General features: G+C 37.4%; 1 protein-coding gene across 2 annotated transcripts; it reads right to left on the reverse strand.

The window, feature by feature from the left end:
- Positions 1-560: 560 nt before the first annotated feature.
- On the reverse strand, positions 561-21,193 carry BHD (folliculin). Of its 2 annotated transcripts, XM_089234126.1 has the most exons (10): positions 20,682-21,193; positions 19,127-19,273; positions 15,122-15,343; positions 10,537-10,792; positions 7,561-7,727; positions 4,934-5,047; positions 4,608-4,839; positions 3,001-3,103; positions 798-900; positions 561-705 (listed from the first exon to the last, which is right to left on the reverse strand). In XM_089234126.1, exons 1-10 carry the CDS (start codon positions 20,910-20,912, stop codon positions 631-633), a joined length of 1,650 nt encoding a protein of 549 aa, XP_089090252.1. In that variant the 5' UTR covers positions 20,913-21,193; the 3' UTR covers positions 561-630. The 2 variants fall into 2 exon arrangements, with proteins under 2 accessions (XP_089090252.1, XP_089090254.1); XM_089234128.1 differs by lacking the exon at positions 3,001-3,103 and having other exon boundaries at positions 20,682-21,156.
- Between the last annotated feature and the right edge of the window lie 471 nt (positions 21,194-21,664).

Below are 21,664 nucleotides of genomic sequence, written 5' to 3' on the forward strand. Positions count from 1 at the left end.
ATGATAAGTAATACGTGAATATATGGGGGCAAATGTGTATGTTTTACGAACAATTTTTTTTAATGGTCGATTTCAAGTGCAGAATCATTTTGAAATCAGATGATTCTTTCTTAATCACCCTGTATACGAAAACAATGGACCCAACACCTCGCTACACTTCCATCTTGCATAAGAGACACTAAGTATATCGAAGAACAAAGTAAATATTTATATTTAAAAAAACTTAATATACATCTTTGGAAAAGTCAATATCGCCTTATTACAATCGGAACAAGCATTCTGAAAAGGGCTTTTGGCACAGTACATTTACTGGTGAAAAAATCAGAATGTCCTGGAAAACCGAGATATATGGTCAGCCTATGTATGGGGTCGTCGATAAATTTTTTGGTCAAAAGGGGGTTGCGCTTCAAAAAGTTTGGGCACAACTGCCCTAGACCACTAGAGTATAAAGACAACGAACATCATTTGTAATGGATGATGTATATGAAAAATTTAGTGGATACAAGAATAAAGCATAGATCTCAAAAAAATTTTACAAAATGTAACGATGAACACAAAGGTGGAGACTCGATGGTTTTTTTATTTACACAAAATGAGTTTATAAATTTGAATCTTAATATCGCAGTAGCATCAACTTTGTACTGCATTCGCTAATACGTCAGTCTTGTATTTAATGCTCAATCCGTTCATCCAAAACTTCAGCAGCTGCAATAAAAAAAAAAATTTTAATGAAAATGAAATTTAAGAGGAGACATAATTTATAAAAGAAGATGAACAAAAGGGAACAAATTCATTACTGGCTCGTCAAAGTCTCTAGAGTCTAAGGATTTCAGGAGCTTGGCGGATTCATCTTCTGTACGTTGTTTAGTTCTCGAAAAAAAGAAGAGCACCTTGGCTTTGCTGAAAGAAATTTAAAAAGATAAACAATTGCATGAAAATCAGTTTTTTAATCTATACAGATAAAATTGATTTTCTGTCTGTGTGTGTGTGAGGGTTCCAGGGTTAAAGCTACTGTCACATTTTTCACGAAATGTGAAAGAAAATCTTAGAATGCGGAAGTGGTAGCTACTTTTGCAAAAATACAAACAGGAGGTATGAAACGAATAGACATCCATCAATCATTAGCAGTTTGCTAAAGGAATTAGAAGCTTAAACCACGGTGGGTTCTCTATACATACAAATCTACAATTTTAAACAGATCTTCGCCAAATTTTATGTATATGTTACTGCCAAAACCCAAAGTTGGCCAATTCGCAATGGGCCAGCCCAGTTGACCCAGCCGAATTACTCTGAAATTCTGGCTTTTGCAGGCTTTAGCCAGCCCCTATATATTGATCTCTATACATATATGGATCACTAAGATATTGATATTCAGATTCCTTTGATCATTAGGGTTGCCATAGCTAACCATAATCATTATGGTTAACTATGACTAATTATAAATGGCCATAATTATCACACAAAAAATACGCCAATGACTCCGAATCATGGGGGCCTAGCAAAGGTAGAATTTTGGACATTGGCCGGGGTCAACTGGGCTGGCTCCATTGCGAATTGGCCAACTCTGAGCTTTGGCAGTAAAAAATATACTAAACATGACCCGAATCGAACAATAGGCTACTTTAAAAGTTCATCACAGCTAGACAAATGCCCAATATAAGCAAAAAACTATTGGACAACAATGGTTCTTGGACCTCAAACAATGACTTTTGGAATCTTCACTTTGATTACTGTGGTTCCCTAACAATGTGTTTCAGACATGTGTATTCCTTTAGAATAAAGAAATAGGCATGTAAAGGAAGCGACAAACCATTGTAAATTACAATGGTTTGTCGCTTATTCAATGCTTCTAGTATATGGAGAAAACTTGGGCAGCGCTGGGTATTTTTGCTAGTTATTTATAAAAATCCTCTCCAAAACTATTTTTTTCTTGGCATCAAATGCCCAGTTATTCCAGGCATCAAGTTCATGTCAAGAGTAATCAGTTTTGATAGATATCATGTTTAAACATATACGGCAAACCAACAACAAAAAATCATCTTTATCTACAGTGAGATTTGTTTTCTTTGGATAAAATAATGCCAATTTGACCAAGAATGTATACTATTTTTCAGGCCCATAAATAGGCTGGGACAACCGAGGCAATGCCCCCACAAAGAAAAAAGTACACTTGTTTTGCTTACTTCTTGGAAATTTTAAGTTTCTTGTTTAAAGTAATCTGCAAGAGGGACTAGCATCTAAAACGATCATTGATAATTTTTGTAACACCATGGTCATTTTCTGCACACGAGGGCTAATTAACCCGGGACTTACAATTTATTGCTGATTCCGAATGGCAGAATTTTTGTTATACTCATCGAGAGGTTGGTGCACTAACCCTTTGATGTGAGACTCCCTATAATAGCAATCTTCTTACGTGGTCATGTCGCTGTTTCTGTTGTACCCCTGTGTCAGTAAAGTTGCTGACAAAGATACACAAACAGGGCATAAAACTCACGACACCTCTAAACATCCTTTGGTACTTTTGGCAAGTATCTTATCAACCTGTGCTACCCCGCAATCCAAAACGAACCCTTCCTTTCCTGAGCATAACCTTTTCAGGGAAGCCTCAAGTAAAGTTTTCCTCTGGGCTCCGAGAAGGCATGCTATAGCCCTGCTCTTTTTTCTTTTCTTTTTTTGACATATTTCCGAAATTCTGCATCAAGAATTTGTTCGAAGGGATCAGACTAAATGTTGTTTTATATTTTGAATTACTGCAATATCTGCAGTGAAATACGAATTGACTAACAGAGTTAAGAAAGTGATAGGATTGAATTAGAAGGTGTGGGGCGGTGTATACCTATGCATTACATCCAATAACTTTTGAGACAACATTCTTGACTCTAAATGAATGGTAGTTGCAACTAAAACATTATACCCTCCAAATATCAAGAATCTTATAGATTTCTGATTTTCCAAGGAAAATCATTTTCATTTCATATCACTAAGGGGGAAACTCACTTCATCCAAATTCCTTTTTGAGCAGTGAGAAATTTTTCCAATGCTGATAATGGCATCAAGTCGCTCATAATCGCTTGCTCCATTCTTGTCAACACTTGTGGTACTGTGAAGATATTAGGAAAAAATGAGGGTTAGGAGGAGTCATGTAAGGATCCCCAGTAAAATATGCTTGATCATTTCTCTAACTTTCCCTGACCAAAACTCCCGAAGAAAGAAATATAATTTAAAATTTTAGCCCTCCAACTGCTTCAATTCTTTCTCATCACAGAATTTTTCCTTTACTTTTAAATACTTGCATATTTCCCTGGCTTTTGCCAAATATTTCACATTTCCAATGCCTTTCTAGGTTGCCTGAAAACGCTGCATGTCTCAAAAAACTAACTATATTTACAGAGTGTTGTAAATGACTTGAAATTATTAGCATGATGCAGTGGAACTTCATTACAACCATACTCGATATATAGCAATAAATCCCTCCCCGCCAATATTTTTTTAAATCTTAATTTGAATTGCCTATAGTCTAATCTTAAACTCCTCTCAATACAATAATATCCTTTATTATGATAAACACCCCCCCCCTCCCCAAATGATGTTTTTTTTACAATATTTCAAAACCGCTACCCGAATAGTATTATTATGAGCGTAAGCACATTTTTAGCCATTTTTTACCCCCCTCCCTCCCTGCTTAAGTGTCCCGTGGTACAATTCCAGAACATTTAAGTGGCCTGTGGCATATTTTCAGATCACTTAAATGGCCCGGGACACAGTTCCAGAACACTTAAGCGATCCGTGACACATTTAGAGATCCCTTGAGTGACATGTGACATAGTTTTAAAGCACTTAAGTGGCCCCCAGTGTGGTTCTACATCACTCAAGTTACCCGCGGCATATTCTCAGATTATTTAAGTGATCCGCGGCATATAATTATGGATCATTTGAGTGATGCGATGCACAGTTCCAGAGCACTTAAGTGGCCATTCCAAATCACTTGGATTCCCGAAATATTTAGAGGTCACTAAAGTGGCTCTGTAGGTTACTTGTCAATGGATGGGGGGGGGGGGATATTACTTCAAGTGCCCACAAACTATCGAAAGATTTTTCTCATTTTTGGCGCACCGAGTAAGATGCCATTAAAAATAGTTCATATTTTCATAAAGGGTGGTTGATGACATAAGCATTATCAACCCCCCCCCCCTTGTTATCAAAAGTCAGCAAATCGGAACCTTGAACAGCCCCATTCTACATGTTTTTGAATTCCTCATCAGTGTTTGTTCCTTCGAGGGTGCTCTAATAACATTGGCATTTTGAACTATCTACCATCCGAAAGTGTAAATGAAGTTGCCCTGAAGCTACTTTCTGTGTGGTACACAATAAACCACTTTATAGTATGGAGCAACTATCTGAATCAATTAAAACTTTTTGTTGCGAATTAAATGTTCATAAATGCATTTTATGGTGGTAACAACAATGCCATGCCAACGTAGACTGAGCCCATCAGATATCACTTGAAAAACAACTTCACTTAGCAACGCTTTCAACAATCATTTGACAACTCCTCATAACAATGAACTAATGATTTGTGTATATTAGTTTAAAAATTGTATTACCTTTATCAGGAATCTGTGCAGTTGTATGAAACACAAAGTCGAAATCATTAACAGATTCAATATCTTTGAGTTCGTCTTTTTTGGTAACATTGATTTCAATGTGAAGTTCCGAAGAATGCACATGATCCGGAACACGCGTATCTGGCAACAGTCCTAAGAAATTGCATTTCCAAGAGTCCTCATAAGTCACTGAATAATAAATTGGACGATAGCAACCGGTAGGTATCAAATCCTGGGAAAACAAAAGTAATTTTCCATCATTCTCTATATATAATTATCATCACTTAAAAGGAATTTTTATAAATTTTGAAATGAGACGTACTTACTTTCATGTGTGTTATGATGGATTTCATGAGTGACAAGAATTTGGATTTGATGATTATCTGATTGCCCACAATAGTGTGATACGCTAAGCAATGAAATTTCTCATGTCCTAGAACCTGAAATAAAAGAAATTATGACGCTTGGTATCAACTAAAATTTTCAACCGGTTAATCAACATTTTTTTAATTGATCAGTTGATTAATTTTAAAAAAAATGTTTTCGAATGCTAACTATTCGTAACAAACATAGTCTTGGCGACTATATAATGTTATATGAAGGGTAGAAATTTGAAAAGGCTTGTGAATGCATGCAAGATATGTGTGCCATGCGATTGTTAGAATAGACGAGCGAGATTCTAAAGGAGACTCTGACAGTAGAATTCGAAGGGAAAAGGCGTACGTTTTGGAAGGCTGTAATAGTTTTAACAGGACTTCTAGTTGATGTAAATAAAGATGTTTCAGTGAGTTTTTACCCATCTTTAAGTACCCAGCGAAGAATCCGAGAGATCCTCATGACAGGACGATCTGGTGACAGAAGTTCAATGAGACCCGGTGACTGGCACAACAATATTAATTGTGTGTGATGCTATGAAAATATATTTATTCATTGCACGCACTTATGTCCTAGATGTGAACAAGCATAGGAATAGAATATATAGCAGAATATATATTCTGGTTACCCGCATTAAGCAATTTAATACGCTGAACATACTTGTCATAGCATGGAATTTCTTAACTTGTATCTTGCCGTTTTTTTTTTAAATTGGTAATTTTAGGTGAGTCACCGATTTGAAAACTAAACTTTTGATCTTTATATATTCCTTTAGAAACTATAGGAGATATCTAAGAGAGAGGGGGGAGGGGAAGTTTCACTCCCAAATGGTAAATGCTTCCTGAATATATGATTATACGCCAAAGCTGCTATTCGCAGTGGAGACAATATATTTTGGGCTTTTTCTTTTGAAACACCCATCACACTCAATTTGGAACCGAAATCCGCACCAGTTTCCATGTAATTGACTTGTATTTCCCAATGCTGAAAAATTTCATGAGAAATTATTGATTCAACATTTAAATATGGTTATTCATCTAAAATGTTACGAGTAGGAAAATAATTTAAGACATTTAATTGTTTTCCTTAAATAAACTGAGTTAATTTACTAACTTTTAGTGAACATTTTATTTAAATTTGAACCAGATTGATTGATTAAATCGATTAAAAATATTAGCTGCAATTAACAATTGTTTGATTAATAGGACCAGCCCTAAATATGTTTCTGATTTCACATTCATTTCCACTGTTTAGTAATTGGGCTTTGATTTCGAATAAGAGATGCTGCCAATAGCTTTCTCTTCACTGTTATATTTTGAATACTGAATGTACGATAATTGTATGAAATTATGTGATCACATGGGTGCATTCAGTGCTGTTACCAATAACAGTGCTGTGAATGCTTTGATAACAGCTCTGTCCATTGAATCAACAGTAATGAACTGCTTGAGGTTTGATTTTTCAAGAATTTTTAAGTGAGTTTAGTGATAAATGGCAGCTTCACTCACTTGTCTAGGACAACTTTTTCGGCATTAATTAGCAACTGCTCCCATATTTTAACATGGAGGATTTCCGATTTCCTGTATTTTTATTGAGGAAATAGGATCAAATATGAAAATACAATAATACCTCGGTTTTTGTTGACTTCGGTTGTCATCGGTTTTGGTTTTCGTTGATTTTTTTCTGCGAAAAAATTTGTCTCAGTTTTCATCAGTTGCCTCGGATTATGTCCCAATGCCCATGTGCTCGCTGCCAATTTTTGTTCTGCTCAGCGTGGCGTATTTCACGTTTTGTTCGCATTACCCTGTGTATCTAGCCAAACAATTCCATGGGACCACAGAAAATTTCCAGAGCCAGCAGCCCTTCCAGAAGAAGGCCATGCCCCATTTTAAGCAAATCGTGAAGAGGCGGCAGAAACAGACCTCTTTGGACAGCTTTCTTGAGTGACATAGGTCCACTGACTCTGAAGCTGATCCTAGTGCCACAAGACCAAGATGGGAAGTGGCCCCAGATAGTATCTTGATACCTAAGTTCTATCTGCACCTCTCTCCCTCCTCCTTGCCATATTCCATATGCCTTCCTCAGAAAGGTATGAAAATGTAAATGCCATGTTAAATCAAATGTTCATTTATTCTTTACATTAGTTATTTATATTCATTTCATATCAATTTCTGATTGTTTTTGACATTGAACTCTACATTTTTAGTTCCTATAAAATGTGTTTTCTGTATTATTTTGAAGTGTCTATAACAAATTAATTGGATTTATATTGATTCATATGGAAATAATTGCCTCCGTTTTCATCGGTTTTGGATTTTGCCATTTGTTTTCGGACAAATTATCAACGAAAACCAAGGTATCTTGTATTGTGTGTATTGAAACTTTTCAACCCAAACACTTTTCGAGGGCCCAATGGAACCCCATGGAAAGTTGCATTTCGCTCATGGGTCAGAGGTTGTGCACAACTGGTTTATCATTTCATAATAATTAATTGAAAATAAATAAAACAGCTCCAGAAAGAGTCAGAAATATAACAAAAGAATAGAAAGTCAGAAATATTGGAAATTTCGAATAGAACCTTGTAAATATCTTTGATTGATTTGAATACAAATCGAAGCTCTTGAGCATTCGACTCATCGTTGTTCTCAACCGTTTTAATTTGATGATGGTTCTCGTTTGTCATCTCTGGCAAACAGTCCTCATGATCATATTTAATGTGAACTTTTATGAAACCTTCTTCAGTTTCTGAAAAACAATTTAAAAAAAAAATCAGATATGACATAATTTCAACACAAACTTTGTAAATTTTCAAGGCAAAACACGTATTGGAGTTTCTAAACATTCTAAATTATAAATCTTAGTTCAATGCTTCCCAGCCTGTGGTACAGGTTCCCTCCAAAGGTATTGTACACCCATGCTGAGTTGGCCTCTGGCTACATCATGAAATGTCCCAATGGGCGATTCCATTTATCTTCTTTCGGTAAAAGGGTTGCAGGGGAAAGGAGCAGGTTTGTATTTTCCTTTCACATCTTTTGTACTATTTTAGTGAATGTTTTCTTCCCTTTTCTCCCATTTCCCCTCGGAAAATGAATCCTCCCTTTGTGCGTCAATGTCAGAGGCCAACTCAGTATGGGCATACAATACAGGACACACTATTTGCAAGTAAATAAAAAAAATAAGTGATGGGAAGGAATGAGTTAAATAATAAGAAATTCAAACCACAAGTTATGGCACAATATACAAGATGGATATGCAAGCTTCTCATACTTTTTTGGTGGTATACACATCACACCCATTTCTAGGGGGTATGCAAACCTCTTTTATATATAGTGGGAAAAAAACTCCAATATATATTGACACCCTTTATAATGCCAATCGCTTATATAGCAATATTACTTTCTGGTACCGATGCACTTTTCATAGTTAATGTGTCATGTTAGTTAGTTATGTTCCATTTATAACGACAATCCTTCATAACGATATGTAGGGTTACCAGATTCAAAATTGACAAAGGAGGGGATAATTGTGTGCACACCTCTTTGGTAGCATTACTTTTTCCAATTTCTATGTAACAGATGGTGCCACTATGCTAACAAAAAAGCCACCCATCACTAGGGTTACCAGATTCAAAAACTGAGAAAGCAGGATACCTGCGCACTCACCCCAATTTTCACAATAGATGGCGCCAGTGTTCCAACCTAAAAAAAAACTGGGCACAATAATAATTTTTCCCACCAATAGTTTTTTCAGAACCGATAAAAAAAAGCAGAAACAGACAAAAATTCTGGGAATTTTGACAGTTATTGGTGAATGCATGGGGGGGGGGGGGAAGCACAAAAACACTTATATCAATGAAGAAATGTATGTTTTCCTTAGAAAAAAAGAAAAATAATTCCGGAAACCTGAAAAGGGTGGACAAAAGGGTGAATTTTCCAAAACGTAGGAGGACGCTTGAAATGACATCAAAAAGAGGATTGGTTGGTAACCCTACCCATCACCTTTCCTAACTAAAACAGAACCACTAAAAAAAGAACAATATAATGATCCCTCTCTCTCTCCTCACTTTTTACGAATTGTTCACAGTCTGGTCAGTTTCATTACTTTGCCAGGAGCGAGGAAAGGAGTTTTCTTTCTCTAACCCTCAGAAGGTGTTTTTTTTTTGCCAGAGAAGTTTTTTCCATGGGAATCAGCATTGACGAGCATTTTTTTTTCTGAATGGAAGAGTTCACACCTCCCTCCCTCCCCACTACAGTATATGGCATTAACTGTTGGTGAGCAAACAATGGTAATCTCAAAATGGATGCTTAAATAACATCACAGATCTTGATAGCATCACAAGCAAAGCAATTTTTCTGGCATCCCCGACCTGGCTAGAAACACCTGCTACCAAATTTACAAACTCGCTATAAAAATTTCACCAGATCTAATTTCCATGATGCCTTGTTTATACTTGAGGCCCCCCAGGCCATGTCCAGGTGGTCCCATGCTCTAAGATGACACTGGTTATAGTTTTGTTCTTTCAAAGCTGTTTTTCAGACTATCTTTTTCATGTTATAATAGAGCAAGCTGGGCCGTGGTTAAAGTAACATCTGCCATGCTTGAAGGCAAATTGGGTTCTTTTATTCTGGGAATTTTGACGACGATTGGTCAAAGCGTGTACAAATGTAGGGGGGGGGGGAAGAAACAAGAGATATTTTTTTGTTTTTTCCACTCTGAAACATATAATTCCAGAAATCTAAACATAGAAGAATGTTGGAAATGATATCGCAAAGGGGGATGTGTCTTCCTAAAAGAGGATGTCTGGTAACCCTACAATATGTTTCTCTGGTCCCCCGAATAACGTTCTACAGGTATTTCATTGTATAATATAATGATACAAAGGTATGAATTGGTAGGAAGTGAAAAAAAAATCATGCATATCAAAGAAAACTTTATTATACCTTCTTCACGCTCGAAATCAATTATTTTTCTCTCAAATGGATATATCTCCATAATTTTTTCCACGACTCGCTATAAAAATTTCACCAGATCTAATTTCCATGATGCCTTCTTTATACTTGAGGCCCCCCAGGCCATGTCCAGGTGGTCCCATGCTCTAAGATGACACTGGTTATAGTTTTGTTCTTTCAAAGCTGTTTTTCAGACTATCTTTTTCATGTTATAATAGAGCAAGCTGGGCCGTGGTTAAAGTAACATCTGCCATGCTTGAAGGCAAATTGGGTTCTTTTATTCTGTAAATTTTGACGACGATTGGTCAAAGCGTGTACAAATGTAGGGGGGGGGGGGAAAGAAACAAGATATTTTTTTGTTTTTTCCACTCTGAAACATATAATTCCAGAAACCTAAACATATAATGTAGAAGAATGTTGGAAATGATATCGCAAAGGGGGATGTGTCTTCCTAAAAGAGGATGTCTGGTAACCCTACAATATGTTTCTCTGGTCCCCCGAATAACGTTCTACAGGTATTTCATTGTATAATATAATGATACAAAGGTATGAATTGGTAGGAAGTGAAAAAAAAATAATGCATATCAAAGAAAACTTTATTATACCTTCTTCACGCTCAAAATCAATTATTTTTCTCTCAAACGGATATATCTCCATAATTTTTTCCACGACTCGCTCAGCTCCAGCTTTTAAAATCCACGTAAACCACATGTGCAAATCTATAAACACTGCCTTGTTACCAGTCAAGTCCATGATAGACCGTGATTTGACATTGCCTCTCAGTCTACGGAAGGATTTGATATTCATTCCAATGGCACTGTTCAGTGGAGCAACATGCTGATTGTGCTCTGCATTAAAGACCTGTAAATATATTAAGAGAAATTTCCTAAATAAAAGCTTGAACCCTTCAAGAGAAATCAAAAATCAATCTAAGAGCACGAGAAAACTGACTCAATAACAACCTCTCTAATTGATAAACATCTGTGAATGAGTACAGAAGCGAGAAGTGAACTATTGTCATATAAGTTCACTTACTAACTTACTTAACTGCACACACTCCTTTACAGAATTTTTAACCAATTCATACATGCCTGAATGAGTATTCTGAGTGTATGTATGGCCCGTGGGGCCGGACTTGGACAGGTGTGAAGGGTACAGCATCAACAGACAGCTAAATTTTAAGGGAGCCGCAAAACAAAATAAAAATACTTTGATTACATTAAGTTGCATGTTGACTTCTTAACAAAGTAATAGCATAACTCCTGTCCAAGACAGTGTAGGAACCACAGATCGAGGTTTTTGACAGTCCCCTAAGCCAGGCATTTGTATCTCGGGCCCTGGGCAAATATGACTTGAGACCCCCCCTTATATACACAGTGTTCTTTTTGAGCCAGAGATGTAGAGGAGGGTCCCGTGACTATAATGCAAAAAAGCAGCCGAATTTCGGGAACCCTGGGCACATGCAAAGCCTCCTAAATTGGAGGCTTGGTAGTATCTAGATGCTTTTGCATGTGCCCTGTTTGCCCATGCCAGGAAACAGGCCCTGCCCCAAGACAAGAGAATACATAGGTTTGATGTCCCAGGAACTGGACTAGAAAAGAGCACTCGAGTTCTCCCTTTAATGACATATTTAATATGGTGCATTAGAGATATTGACAACACACATATAATACATGCCTCCCACCCCTCCACATTTTGCAACATGGTCCTTAGTCTGTGACCTTCAATGGACCCAGGACAGATGTCTCATGGGTCCTTCTATAGTGAATTATAAGATAAAAAAACAAAATTAATAAAAATCATTCCGAGCCCTATGAGCCCCCACATTTTTCTCGGGCCATGCTTACAAAGCAGTGGTTCTCAATTTTCAAGTGCTGCGGGCACACTTACAATTTCTAACATTGGCCCAAATTTATTGCCCCAAGTTCTTTTTTTCAAGTCTCGCCACAGAGAGCAACAATCCTACAAACAGTACAATTATTCAATCATTACACTTCACTTCTGAGATATAGATGGCAGCACTAAAAAAGTCATACACAACACTAGATATGCACTCAGACTGTTAGGTACACATATTTACACTTCTGGCACAACTCACTAGGTAGTAAATTGCCGATGGCGATAGACCTGAGTTGTGCTCGCATGAAAAAAAAAAAAGTTTTTTTTTTTTTAACAAATACAAGGCCACAACAGGCAAACTGCCCAACAAGGTGGCTGAGAAAAAGATGCCTATAACAAATATGAATGTCATATATTTCTAATGATATGGAACATAGTTTGATAGTTTTTCTTGGGTGCTAATGTAAACCAGGCCTACGCCAAGGTGCTGAGGACACTAGAGGATTGGAGAAATACCATTTTAGAGGGAAGCAAATATGTTTTCTCACCGGCCACAAAATACTTAAGCCCATTCCTGTATGGCCGTCACTTATTTATGTTGCCCGAATAATGCTTGTTTTGTGTTCTGCTGTTGCTGACATCTATCATTTTTATGCAGACTTAACCCGATTTTGAAAAGTTAAGTTCAGAAATTGCAAACTGCAAAATTTGGTCTGGAACTTTAATCCTGAAAATGGGATTGCAATTGAATGAATAGCGTAGTTAAACACTTTGATTATGAAATCCGTTAGATTCGATGATGTTGCTGATGAGAGAAATTCTCAAATATATAGCTTACTAGATCTCACTAATGAACAACATTCTGTAGCACATTCAAAATGCCATAAGAATTTTAATCTAAAAAAGCGGCTCCAACGAAACGAGAATTTTCATACTTTCAAGAAATATGCAGTAATTCTCTGGATTTGCTACTTATGCTTTTATAAATAGACTACGAATGCTGCTTGTCAGCCAAATCTCGACTGTTTCATTAAAAAGAGTTATCAGCATGTCATACCAGGCTCTTCAGGAAAGAAAGCATCCATGCTCGCTACAATCAATCAGAAGTAGTGAAGACAGAAAAAGTATTAATTTAATTCATTCATATTGCCTAAATTCACGAATTTATTCGTAAGTTTAAATAATTAATTCATTTTAAAAGTTATCTTGCTGCAGGGTTTTCTTCATTTTTTTTTAATCCTTCTGAAGAAAACTAACCCCCTATCCTCTCATGTTAAATTCAACTCACTTTACGCACTCACCTTATGCGACTATTTTGCGAAACCAATTAATCATGTTAAGCAAGAGATGTCTATACATACAGTACACACCAGTTAATGTTATCACACCAGGACTCAAAAGAAAGAAAGAGAGAGAGAGAGAGATTCTGATAAAAATAATTTAATTGACAACTATACTCAAAAGAAACCCAGAAGCTAATATTATGACGTATTATGGAAACGAGACAATTTAATTTTTCTTTTCCATATAACTGTTTACAAAATGTTTAATCTTGCCACCTCCCCCCCCCCCACGCTGCATTTTTTCTATTCACCTATTGTGGGGGGGGGGGGTTGAAATGTAACTGACCAATGTTTCTTGAATTATGATATGTACTTTTTAATGTGTAGCCTACAGTCCTTTCCATAGATCCCCTTGGAGAAAGTCTTCCAGGCGAAAACTGTGAATCTGGTTAACTGAAAGAAACTGACCAAGAAGTTAAGACTTTTTTTTGTCTTGCGTTTATTTGCCTCCACTGTAGGAACTTCATTGCAAAAGCAGCTTCACACACATACATGGATCATTGCGGCTAACTTTAACCCGATTTTTCTTCATTTTTCATTTGAAAACAAAAATGTCCAGTCAATCAACTGGTCAGGAAATTTCTTTGTTTAAGTCTGTTTATATAAAACCCTTGGTTGAGTTCCCCCATACACTTACTGCCACTAATCTCATGATTTGACATGAAGTTTTAACTCTAATATTTAGTGTTGTGGCACTTAATCATCACCGGCTGGTCTGGAAAGTTTTAATTAATTCATTCATTTTTGCCTGAGTTTCCTACAGATGTCTGGTTAATTTTCACCTTCCTACGATGATCGGTAGGCCATTGCAACACTTGCTGTGCTTCATCAAAACCAACCATTTCTCAGAAAGGTCAATGATGGTCTTTTCTCCATCCCCCTGTACTGTAACACTGTGAACCACAGACGGTGTTAAGAGTTTAAGGTGCCTCCACTGCCTCTGAGAATAATAGAGCCATGGACATGAAGTGAACCGCCGAGTTCCAAGAAGCAATTCTTCTTGGAAGACCGGCAATACCATCTGGCCCATATAACGAGGAGGGTGTTTGGAAAAACAGGGTCTTTTTACCTGTAGTGGAAGTGCATGGAGGTTAGAGAGGGAGAAGGACGAAAGGAGCTTGTGATGCAGTTTTTTTCTAGATAGCAGGAAAAAGTTCTGGGGTTGAGATGCGTCAGGGAGATAAATATTTGGTGGCAAGTGCCATAGTAATTTAGTTGAAATTCACATATGTATACCTCTCTCAATGAAAGAACAAAACGAGACCATTTATTAGTAGGCATATATCAGGATAATATATGTTCAATATTAATAAGCACGTTGGATGTGGATCTCCCTTTTTGAATAATTTATTTATAATTTATTCAAAAAGGATTATTTATCCTTATTTTCATTTATAATAATTTAATAAATGAATTTTGTATCGTTAACCCTTTTGTTTGACTTATATTAATTTTTGTTGATTGTTTTCTTTTGTTGACGGAGGCTCTACATAACGCAATAATTTCAATATTGTGTTTTTCTTTTTTTTTATGCCCCTTCAAGCGACTCCATCACAGTACCTCTGGGAATGATTGGTTCTAGGATTTCAAGTAAATGGAGGGATACTGAAGAACTGGACGAATCACCTAATTAGCTGATCCCATGGGCATATGCTCATCAAACATAGACGATGAGTGTGGGCGTAAAAGATCTCGGTATGATTGTTGGTGAAAATTTTTTGATTCAATAACGAGCCATATACTTTCCTGATCTGTGAATGTTGCAAGTGAATTTAAACGTCAAAAATCTGATGTCAAGTTATTTTGTAAATTAGATAGAAAGGACTTTAACAAATTTGATCGATTCAACATAAATAAATAATTCTGGATGAAAAATTACATTGTTTTCTTTCATTTTGTTGTCTGCTAATATTTGGATACACAAAAAAAAAATCTGGGAGTGTATGAAGCATTACAATAGCATATATAAAAAATAGACTGAGTGTCGAAACCAGAAGGGGGAACAAACCTTCACCGTCTGTCCCTTAAGCTCTCGGATAATGTACTGAATATTCTTCACCAGAAATTGCCACGAATTGAGTAAAAATATCTGATCCATCATCACAATAATGATGCTGTACCAACTCTGAAGACCTCTAGCCATGGTGTCTTTCAGGAAAAATGTGTGACTAAACACGTGTCCTCTATGGTTATCGCCAAAAAATATTGGTCCTTCACGCCCTGGACACACCTGTGAAATATGAATGAAAAAAATTATAATTTTTAACAAAAAAAACTCACCTACAAATACCAACTTAATATTGTCTTTGACATTATAAATCCCTGATAACTCTATAACAGCTTAAAGAATATTTCCATATTAAATCAAAAATATGATAGATATTATACAGAGATTGGTAAACTATGAGTTTACTAACAATGGATTCTTTCTTGAAATAGAAAATATCGAAGTTTTCAACAAAAAAAACATATTCAGCGCAAAATGCACTCACAAGGAAAGGGTCCCAACGTGTCATCCTCAAAAGAATATGAAAAAAATTAAGTACGGTACATAGGTGCCAATTCACAGACTTGAAAAATCTGTAGTTTATCACGTGATGCAACATTCCGCATCAAAGAAAACATCACACAAATAAAAGGGAAAACCCGGGAGACTTTTTTTTTTATTTCAACGGGTGACATAGGCGTATGCAGAATTTTCTCAAAGGAAGGGGTTTAAATTTTTTTTTTTCTCAAGGAGGGGGGGGGGGGTTTAAGTTTTTTCCTGCAAAATAATACTATAATCTCGGCTGGAGGGGGTTAGAACCCCAAAACCCCCACCCCCATTTGCGTACGCCAATGCAGGTAGCCATATATAAATGTCATTTTTCCGGGATGAATTTTTTGCTGTCCTGATTTTTTTTGCAATAATTGGCCACTTTGCATGCTTTTAGCATCGTATTTGGCCACAATTACTGATTTTCCATACTTGAAATCCTCATTCCCCATACATTTCCTGAGAAACCGGGGTCAGCCTGAAATTGTAAGGACTGGAAGAGTATTTTTATAAGGATTTTCTATTCAAACAAAGCACAATTTGCGGACTTTTAGCGATTTTTCTTTGAAGATACGAAAAATCAGAAGAATCTGATTTCCAACCAGAAGATTTTAATAAGGCTGAAAAATTGAAAGCATTGGCACCTATGACAGTAGCTCTCGCTAATCCAGCACATATCAGACCAGGGTCTGCCAGATTGCTGAAATCGTTGGATTACTGGAACTGAATTGAAAAAACCCATTTAAATAATATAAACCTCAGCACAAAGACATGTAGTAACATGTTTTCCCTCCTCTATATCTCTTTTTTGGCTCTCCAGCTTCTCTTCTAGAAACACTTTTTTTCTCTCCGTCTTTGCTTGTGTGCTGCACCTGACCTAAGATACCTTACAAAATCCACCAGTATACTCATCAAGGGTGAAAAACCCTGTTTTCTGTTCAAATGTGACGTTTAATTGTTTGAAAAACAGCATAGGGGGACAGATACTGGTTGTAACAATAATACTGATGTCACACTGCACGTTAATGGTTAATGATGAATCAGCTTGGTTTTATCCAAGGTAACCAGACATGTCCCCCTTTTTTATGTCATTTTACGCATCATCCTATGTTTTATCAAATTCACCCTTTTGTCGTCCTTCTGAGGTTTCCAAAATCATTTTTCTTCTCTTTTATTTCTGGAAAATTTACTCTGAAACCTCTTCAAGGACATGATTGTTTGTGCCTTCACACATGTTTACACGCTTTTACCAATTGCCATATAAATTACCATAATACAAGAACCCAAATTGACTCGAAGAAGGGCAGATTCTATTCCAACCCTGCCCCCATTCTTGCTACAGTATAATATGAAAAACATGGAAAGACTGGTTATTTGTGGAGATGAAGATTACAAGGAAGAAAATTCATCCCCGGTCTCTCGCTTGCCGGGCGAGTGCTCTACCATCTAAGCTATGGAAGCAGATAGAATATTTCAACCTTGGAGCGTATATATATGTTGAATATTGTTGATATATATGTTGAATACTGTTGATATATATGTTGAATATATATGATTGTTGACGCCGTCCATGTATGGCACCTTTCAACATATATATACGCTCCAAGGTTGAAATATTCTGCTTCCATAGCTTAGATGGTAGAGCACTCATCCGGCAAGCGAGAGACCGGGGTTCGAGTCCCCGTGGGGGCAGTGATGAATTTTCTTCCTTGTAATCTTCATCTCCGTAAATAACCAGTCTTTCGATGAATCTTGTATTGACAAGTGGAGAGGACGTTTCTATATGCATGAAAAACATAGTCCAAAAAACAGCTCTGAAAGAAGACAACCACAACATCCATTTTGAGAATACCATTGTTTGCTCACCGACATCTATCACCATAAACTGGTGTGGGGAGGAAGGGGGAAATGTTACCGCTTCCATTCAGAAATAAAGGGAATAGCACGCAAAAAGCATTCAACGCCATTTCTTATGGTGATTTACAAATCATCGCTGGCAAAAAAAGCAATGCTTTTAAAAGAAAAAAATCTAAGCACAGGACAGCAATCGGGAAAAGGGAGGGAGCAGGTGGGTCTTGGTCACCCTGGTGCTGAACTGGGGGGGGGGGTGCAGAATTCATCATTTAATAACCGCTCTTTTTACAATACTCGGGGGCACCTATATGCATACTTGCCCCTGGCTAACAAAGCATCTATTTGCAGCCCTGCTTCTAAGGATACAGCAATAAAACTGACCAGCCAGTAGGAACGATTCATCATAAGGGAAGGGAGATGAATTGGTATTTGTTCTTTTTTTGCTCTTTTTTTAGCAGTTCTGATTCAATTGGGAAAATTTATTATGGTGGTGAGGTCCCGTCCCCCCCACACACCAATATAGTGGTGCCATCTGTTGTGAAAATTTGGGAAATTGAAGCTATCAGGGGTGTGCAGGCAATGTACCCTCCTATCTCAGTTTTGGAATCTGGCAAACCTAGTTTTATCCAATGGTTATAACCTGATCATGTGTTCCTTGAATAATGTCACTCTAAGACTATGGGGTTTTAAATTCGATCTTGGCCTCTATTGCCGTTCAAAATATTAATATTTGCAATTTTTTTGGAGTGGCACATAACAATTCCGCCAGATTTTTATTATTTTTGTGCAGATTTAAATGAGCAGAATCAATGGCAATTTTTCCAAAACTTTCTGAAGATGTCACCCTGGGACAATTTCCTTGTCATTCACAACAAGTCTGACAGTATTGTCTTTAGTCAAGGTCATCGAAAGCCCTTCGTGTACCAAGAGGTTTTCTGGTGAGGCCAATGCATTTAAACACACACACAATTCTGATTACTGAGTTCAGTTAGTGATTGAGAGAGACTATAGTGTTTATTATAGGCACGAATGTGAGCCGATCTCCCCTTTAATAAGTCTTGCCACAAAGAGCCACAGACCTACAAACAGTACAAATGTACATCATAACACATCACTCACTTCACTTCTGAAATAAGGGGCGCGGTAGCCCAGGTCGGTAAGATACTCGCCTAAAGTACCAAAGGATGTTTAGAGGTGTCGCGAGTTTGATACCTGGTTCGTCCTTGTCAGAAAACTTTCCTGACACAGGGATACAACAAAAATGGCGACATGACCGCAGCAAAAACTGCTACCGCAGGGAGCCCCCCATCGAGGGGTTAGCGCACCAACCTCTCGACGAGTATAAAAAACAAGCCTGCCATTCGGAATCGGCAATAAATTGTATGTCCCGGTCTAATTAGCCCTCATGTGCAGAAAATGACCGTGGTGCGACAAAAATGATCAAATGATCAACTTCTGAAATATAGATAGCGACACTGAAAAAATCAAACACAATGCTACATACGCGGAAGTGTAACACACACACACAGTTACACACACTTCCGGCACAACTCACTAGGTAGTAAATCCCCCATAGATGGTGATAGATGTGAGCTGTGCTCGGTTTGAAAGAACGATTATTACCTCACAACTCAAACTTCGGACACAAGCTTGTCTCACGATACTGAAAAGATTAGGATGCAGTGGGTATTGGCTGCTGATGTAACTGACTCTCGCTTCATGGTCGTTGCTTATGATGCCTTTAATCTTTGCATTCATCGAAGTACACCCCTGAAAAAATATATAATGCAATTTTTTTACTACTTATTATTATCGTCAATGCATAATAATAATAATAATAATGAATATTTTTCACATTATTCAAATCACAGCAACTGCCAATCGCCAAATTATTTTTCAAATTTATATCAAATGAAAAAATTCATTTTTTTAATTAGATTGTTTAAGCAGGACTTGACAAATTCCAGGCGCCAGGTCGCCACGGCAACTATGAAACAGACATTGATGCCTCATTTTTTCGTAACTGAATTGAAGTCTGGTCACAACATAAAACTATCAGAAATTATGTCAGCAAATATCTGCTAGCATATGAAGGAGGTCTCCAAGTCCTGGACAAGTCGATGAATATGTTACGGTAAATGTAATGAATCCAGTTACTATGCATAATCGCAAAGAATTTTGGCAAGTTTGATAAATTTCCTTAAATTTATCAGGTTCACCAGTGATTATGCATAGTAAACAAACATCAATTGTAAATTTAATAAGTATTAAAAAATTATCACTTTTACTGGAGATTATGCATAATACCCGAGAGTATCGTTGTACAGAGAGTATCGAGTGCATAGTTGGTAAAAATGATAAACCATACTATATGATATACATTCAACTTATGAAATGTCGCAACAATGTTTTGATAGTGAAAGTGCAACAAACATCACAAAAAAAGGCCTAAAAGTGATCTTTCGAGATACCAAAACTAACAATTGTCAACAATAAATGAATCCAGCTAATTTGTTGTCAAAGAATGACGAAGGTGAAAACAGCTTTTCGAACAACACAGAAGCAAACTGAATATAATCAACTGGAAAACTAACATGTTCATAATGAGCATGATGTCATGATCTTACTTCACAGCCGTCTAATCTAAGGGGATGAAGAAGAGACTACATTCTTGTCCCGTCAACCCCTTGGCCACAAAGGCCTGTACCAGGACACCGTTGAGATGCCCTGGGAGTTCTTGGTGCTGTTGCAACCCGACAGATGGATCCCTCCCCGGCTGAGATCTTCGGTATGTGTGTGGAAGCCTCTATTGAAAATTTATGGCGTAAAAATAATATGATTCGTGCTGGGCCCTTGGGGCACAAATTTTGTCCGCCGGCCATGCTCAAAAATACCACAACAATGGATTTTTCAACAATATGAAGATCATCTCATTAGATATTTACGTATATATTTCAAACAATGGTTTGACATTGACGGTATAACAAACACCACAATAAAAAGATTAAAAATGATCTTTCAGATAACAACAAAACTAACAATGGTCACCAATGACAATGAATTTTTGTTTTCAACAATGGGACTTCTTTTTTTTTTTTTAACAACACAGAAGCAAACTATGACATAATCAATTGGAAAATTAACATGTTCATGCTGAGCATGAATGCCATGATCTTACTTCGCAGCCATCTGATCTGAGGGGTGGAATGGAGAAAGCGTTCTTGCCCCGCCGACCCTTGACCAGGGACGTGGGCCCGTACCAGGACTTCGTTGAGCTGCCCTGGGAGTTCTTGGTGCTGTTGCAACCCGACAGATGGAACTCTTGGTCTTCCCTGAAGGCTTGGGTGCAGAACGAAACACTCGGGCCGTGCAGTTCGCAAAACGTACACAGAGCAACAACAGCGTTCATTGCTTTTTTTTTCCCCCCAAAAAAAATATTAAAACACCAACAATGGGAAAGCAATCGAACACAGGGGAAAAGATTATCTCAGCCTATTGTTGAGGATTTTTTCTTGACGAACTTGTGACACAGATCCATATCGAGGCAATGATGCTTCACGAACCACATGATGTTATTTATTTACGGGACAAACATTCACACGCACGTGACTCCTGTCTTTACAACTACTACATTTTACAACCCATTCATTCACGCTCGCCCTTGTCGTATGTAAATGCCGTTGCCAATCGCATTGTCGCAAACAAAAGACGTCATAGCGCTTGATCCGGATTGACCATATGATTGAAATTTTGTGGGACGCACCCGTATTTTTCTGGTGAGAAATGTCGCATTTTTACCCGTTGCGTTTTCGGAAACAGTCTCACTTAAATTTAAATTCTAGACTGAAATCTTAAATAAAAATGTTTATCTCCCGAAGTGTTCTCTCCCCGAAACCCCCGTGAAATACGGTCAGTCTAGAGTTGCCAGTTTCGAAAACTGAGAAAGGAGGACGATAGCGTGCGCAACTGCGGTAACGTCACTTTTCCCAATTCCCACAACAGATGGCGGTACTATACCAACATACGGACCCCCCCCCCCCACCGTCGCCACAATAATTCCTTCCCCATCTAAAACAGAAGAACGACTTAAAAAAAAGAGCCAATAACGATCCGTCTGCCTTCGTTTTCTATGAAATGCCCATACTGTCTGGTCAGTTTTAT

This window comes from Pholcus phalangioides, unplaced genomic scaffold (genome assembly GCF_987345545.1).
Source record: "Pholcus phalangioides strain wild (caught in Gottingen) unplaced genomic scaffold, Ppha-v1.0 ptg000008l_1, whole genome shotgun sequence".
Taxonomy (NCBI): domain Eukaryota; kingdom Metazoa; phylum Arthropoda; class Arachnida; order Araneae; family Pholcidae; genus Pholcus; species Pholcus phalangioides.

What these genes read in the sequence shown, in the direction of transcription:
- BHD (XM_089234126.1), bottom strand. Translation starts at nt 20,912, where the DNA reads ATGAACGCTGTTGTTGCTCTGTGTACGTTTTGCGAACTGCACGGCCCG. An exon ending in TTAAGGGACAGACGGTGAAG is followed by an intron (nt 10,793 to 15,121) that starts GTTTGTTCCCCC and finishes ATATATTTACAG; the next exon opens with GTCTTTAATGCAGAGCACAA. An exon ending in CAAAAAGGAATTTGGATGAA is followed by an intron (nt 901 to 3,000) that starts GTGAGTTTCCCC and finishes AATTTCTTTCAG; the next exon opens with CAAAGCCAAGGTGCTCTTCT.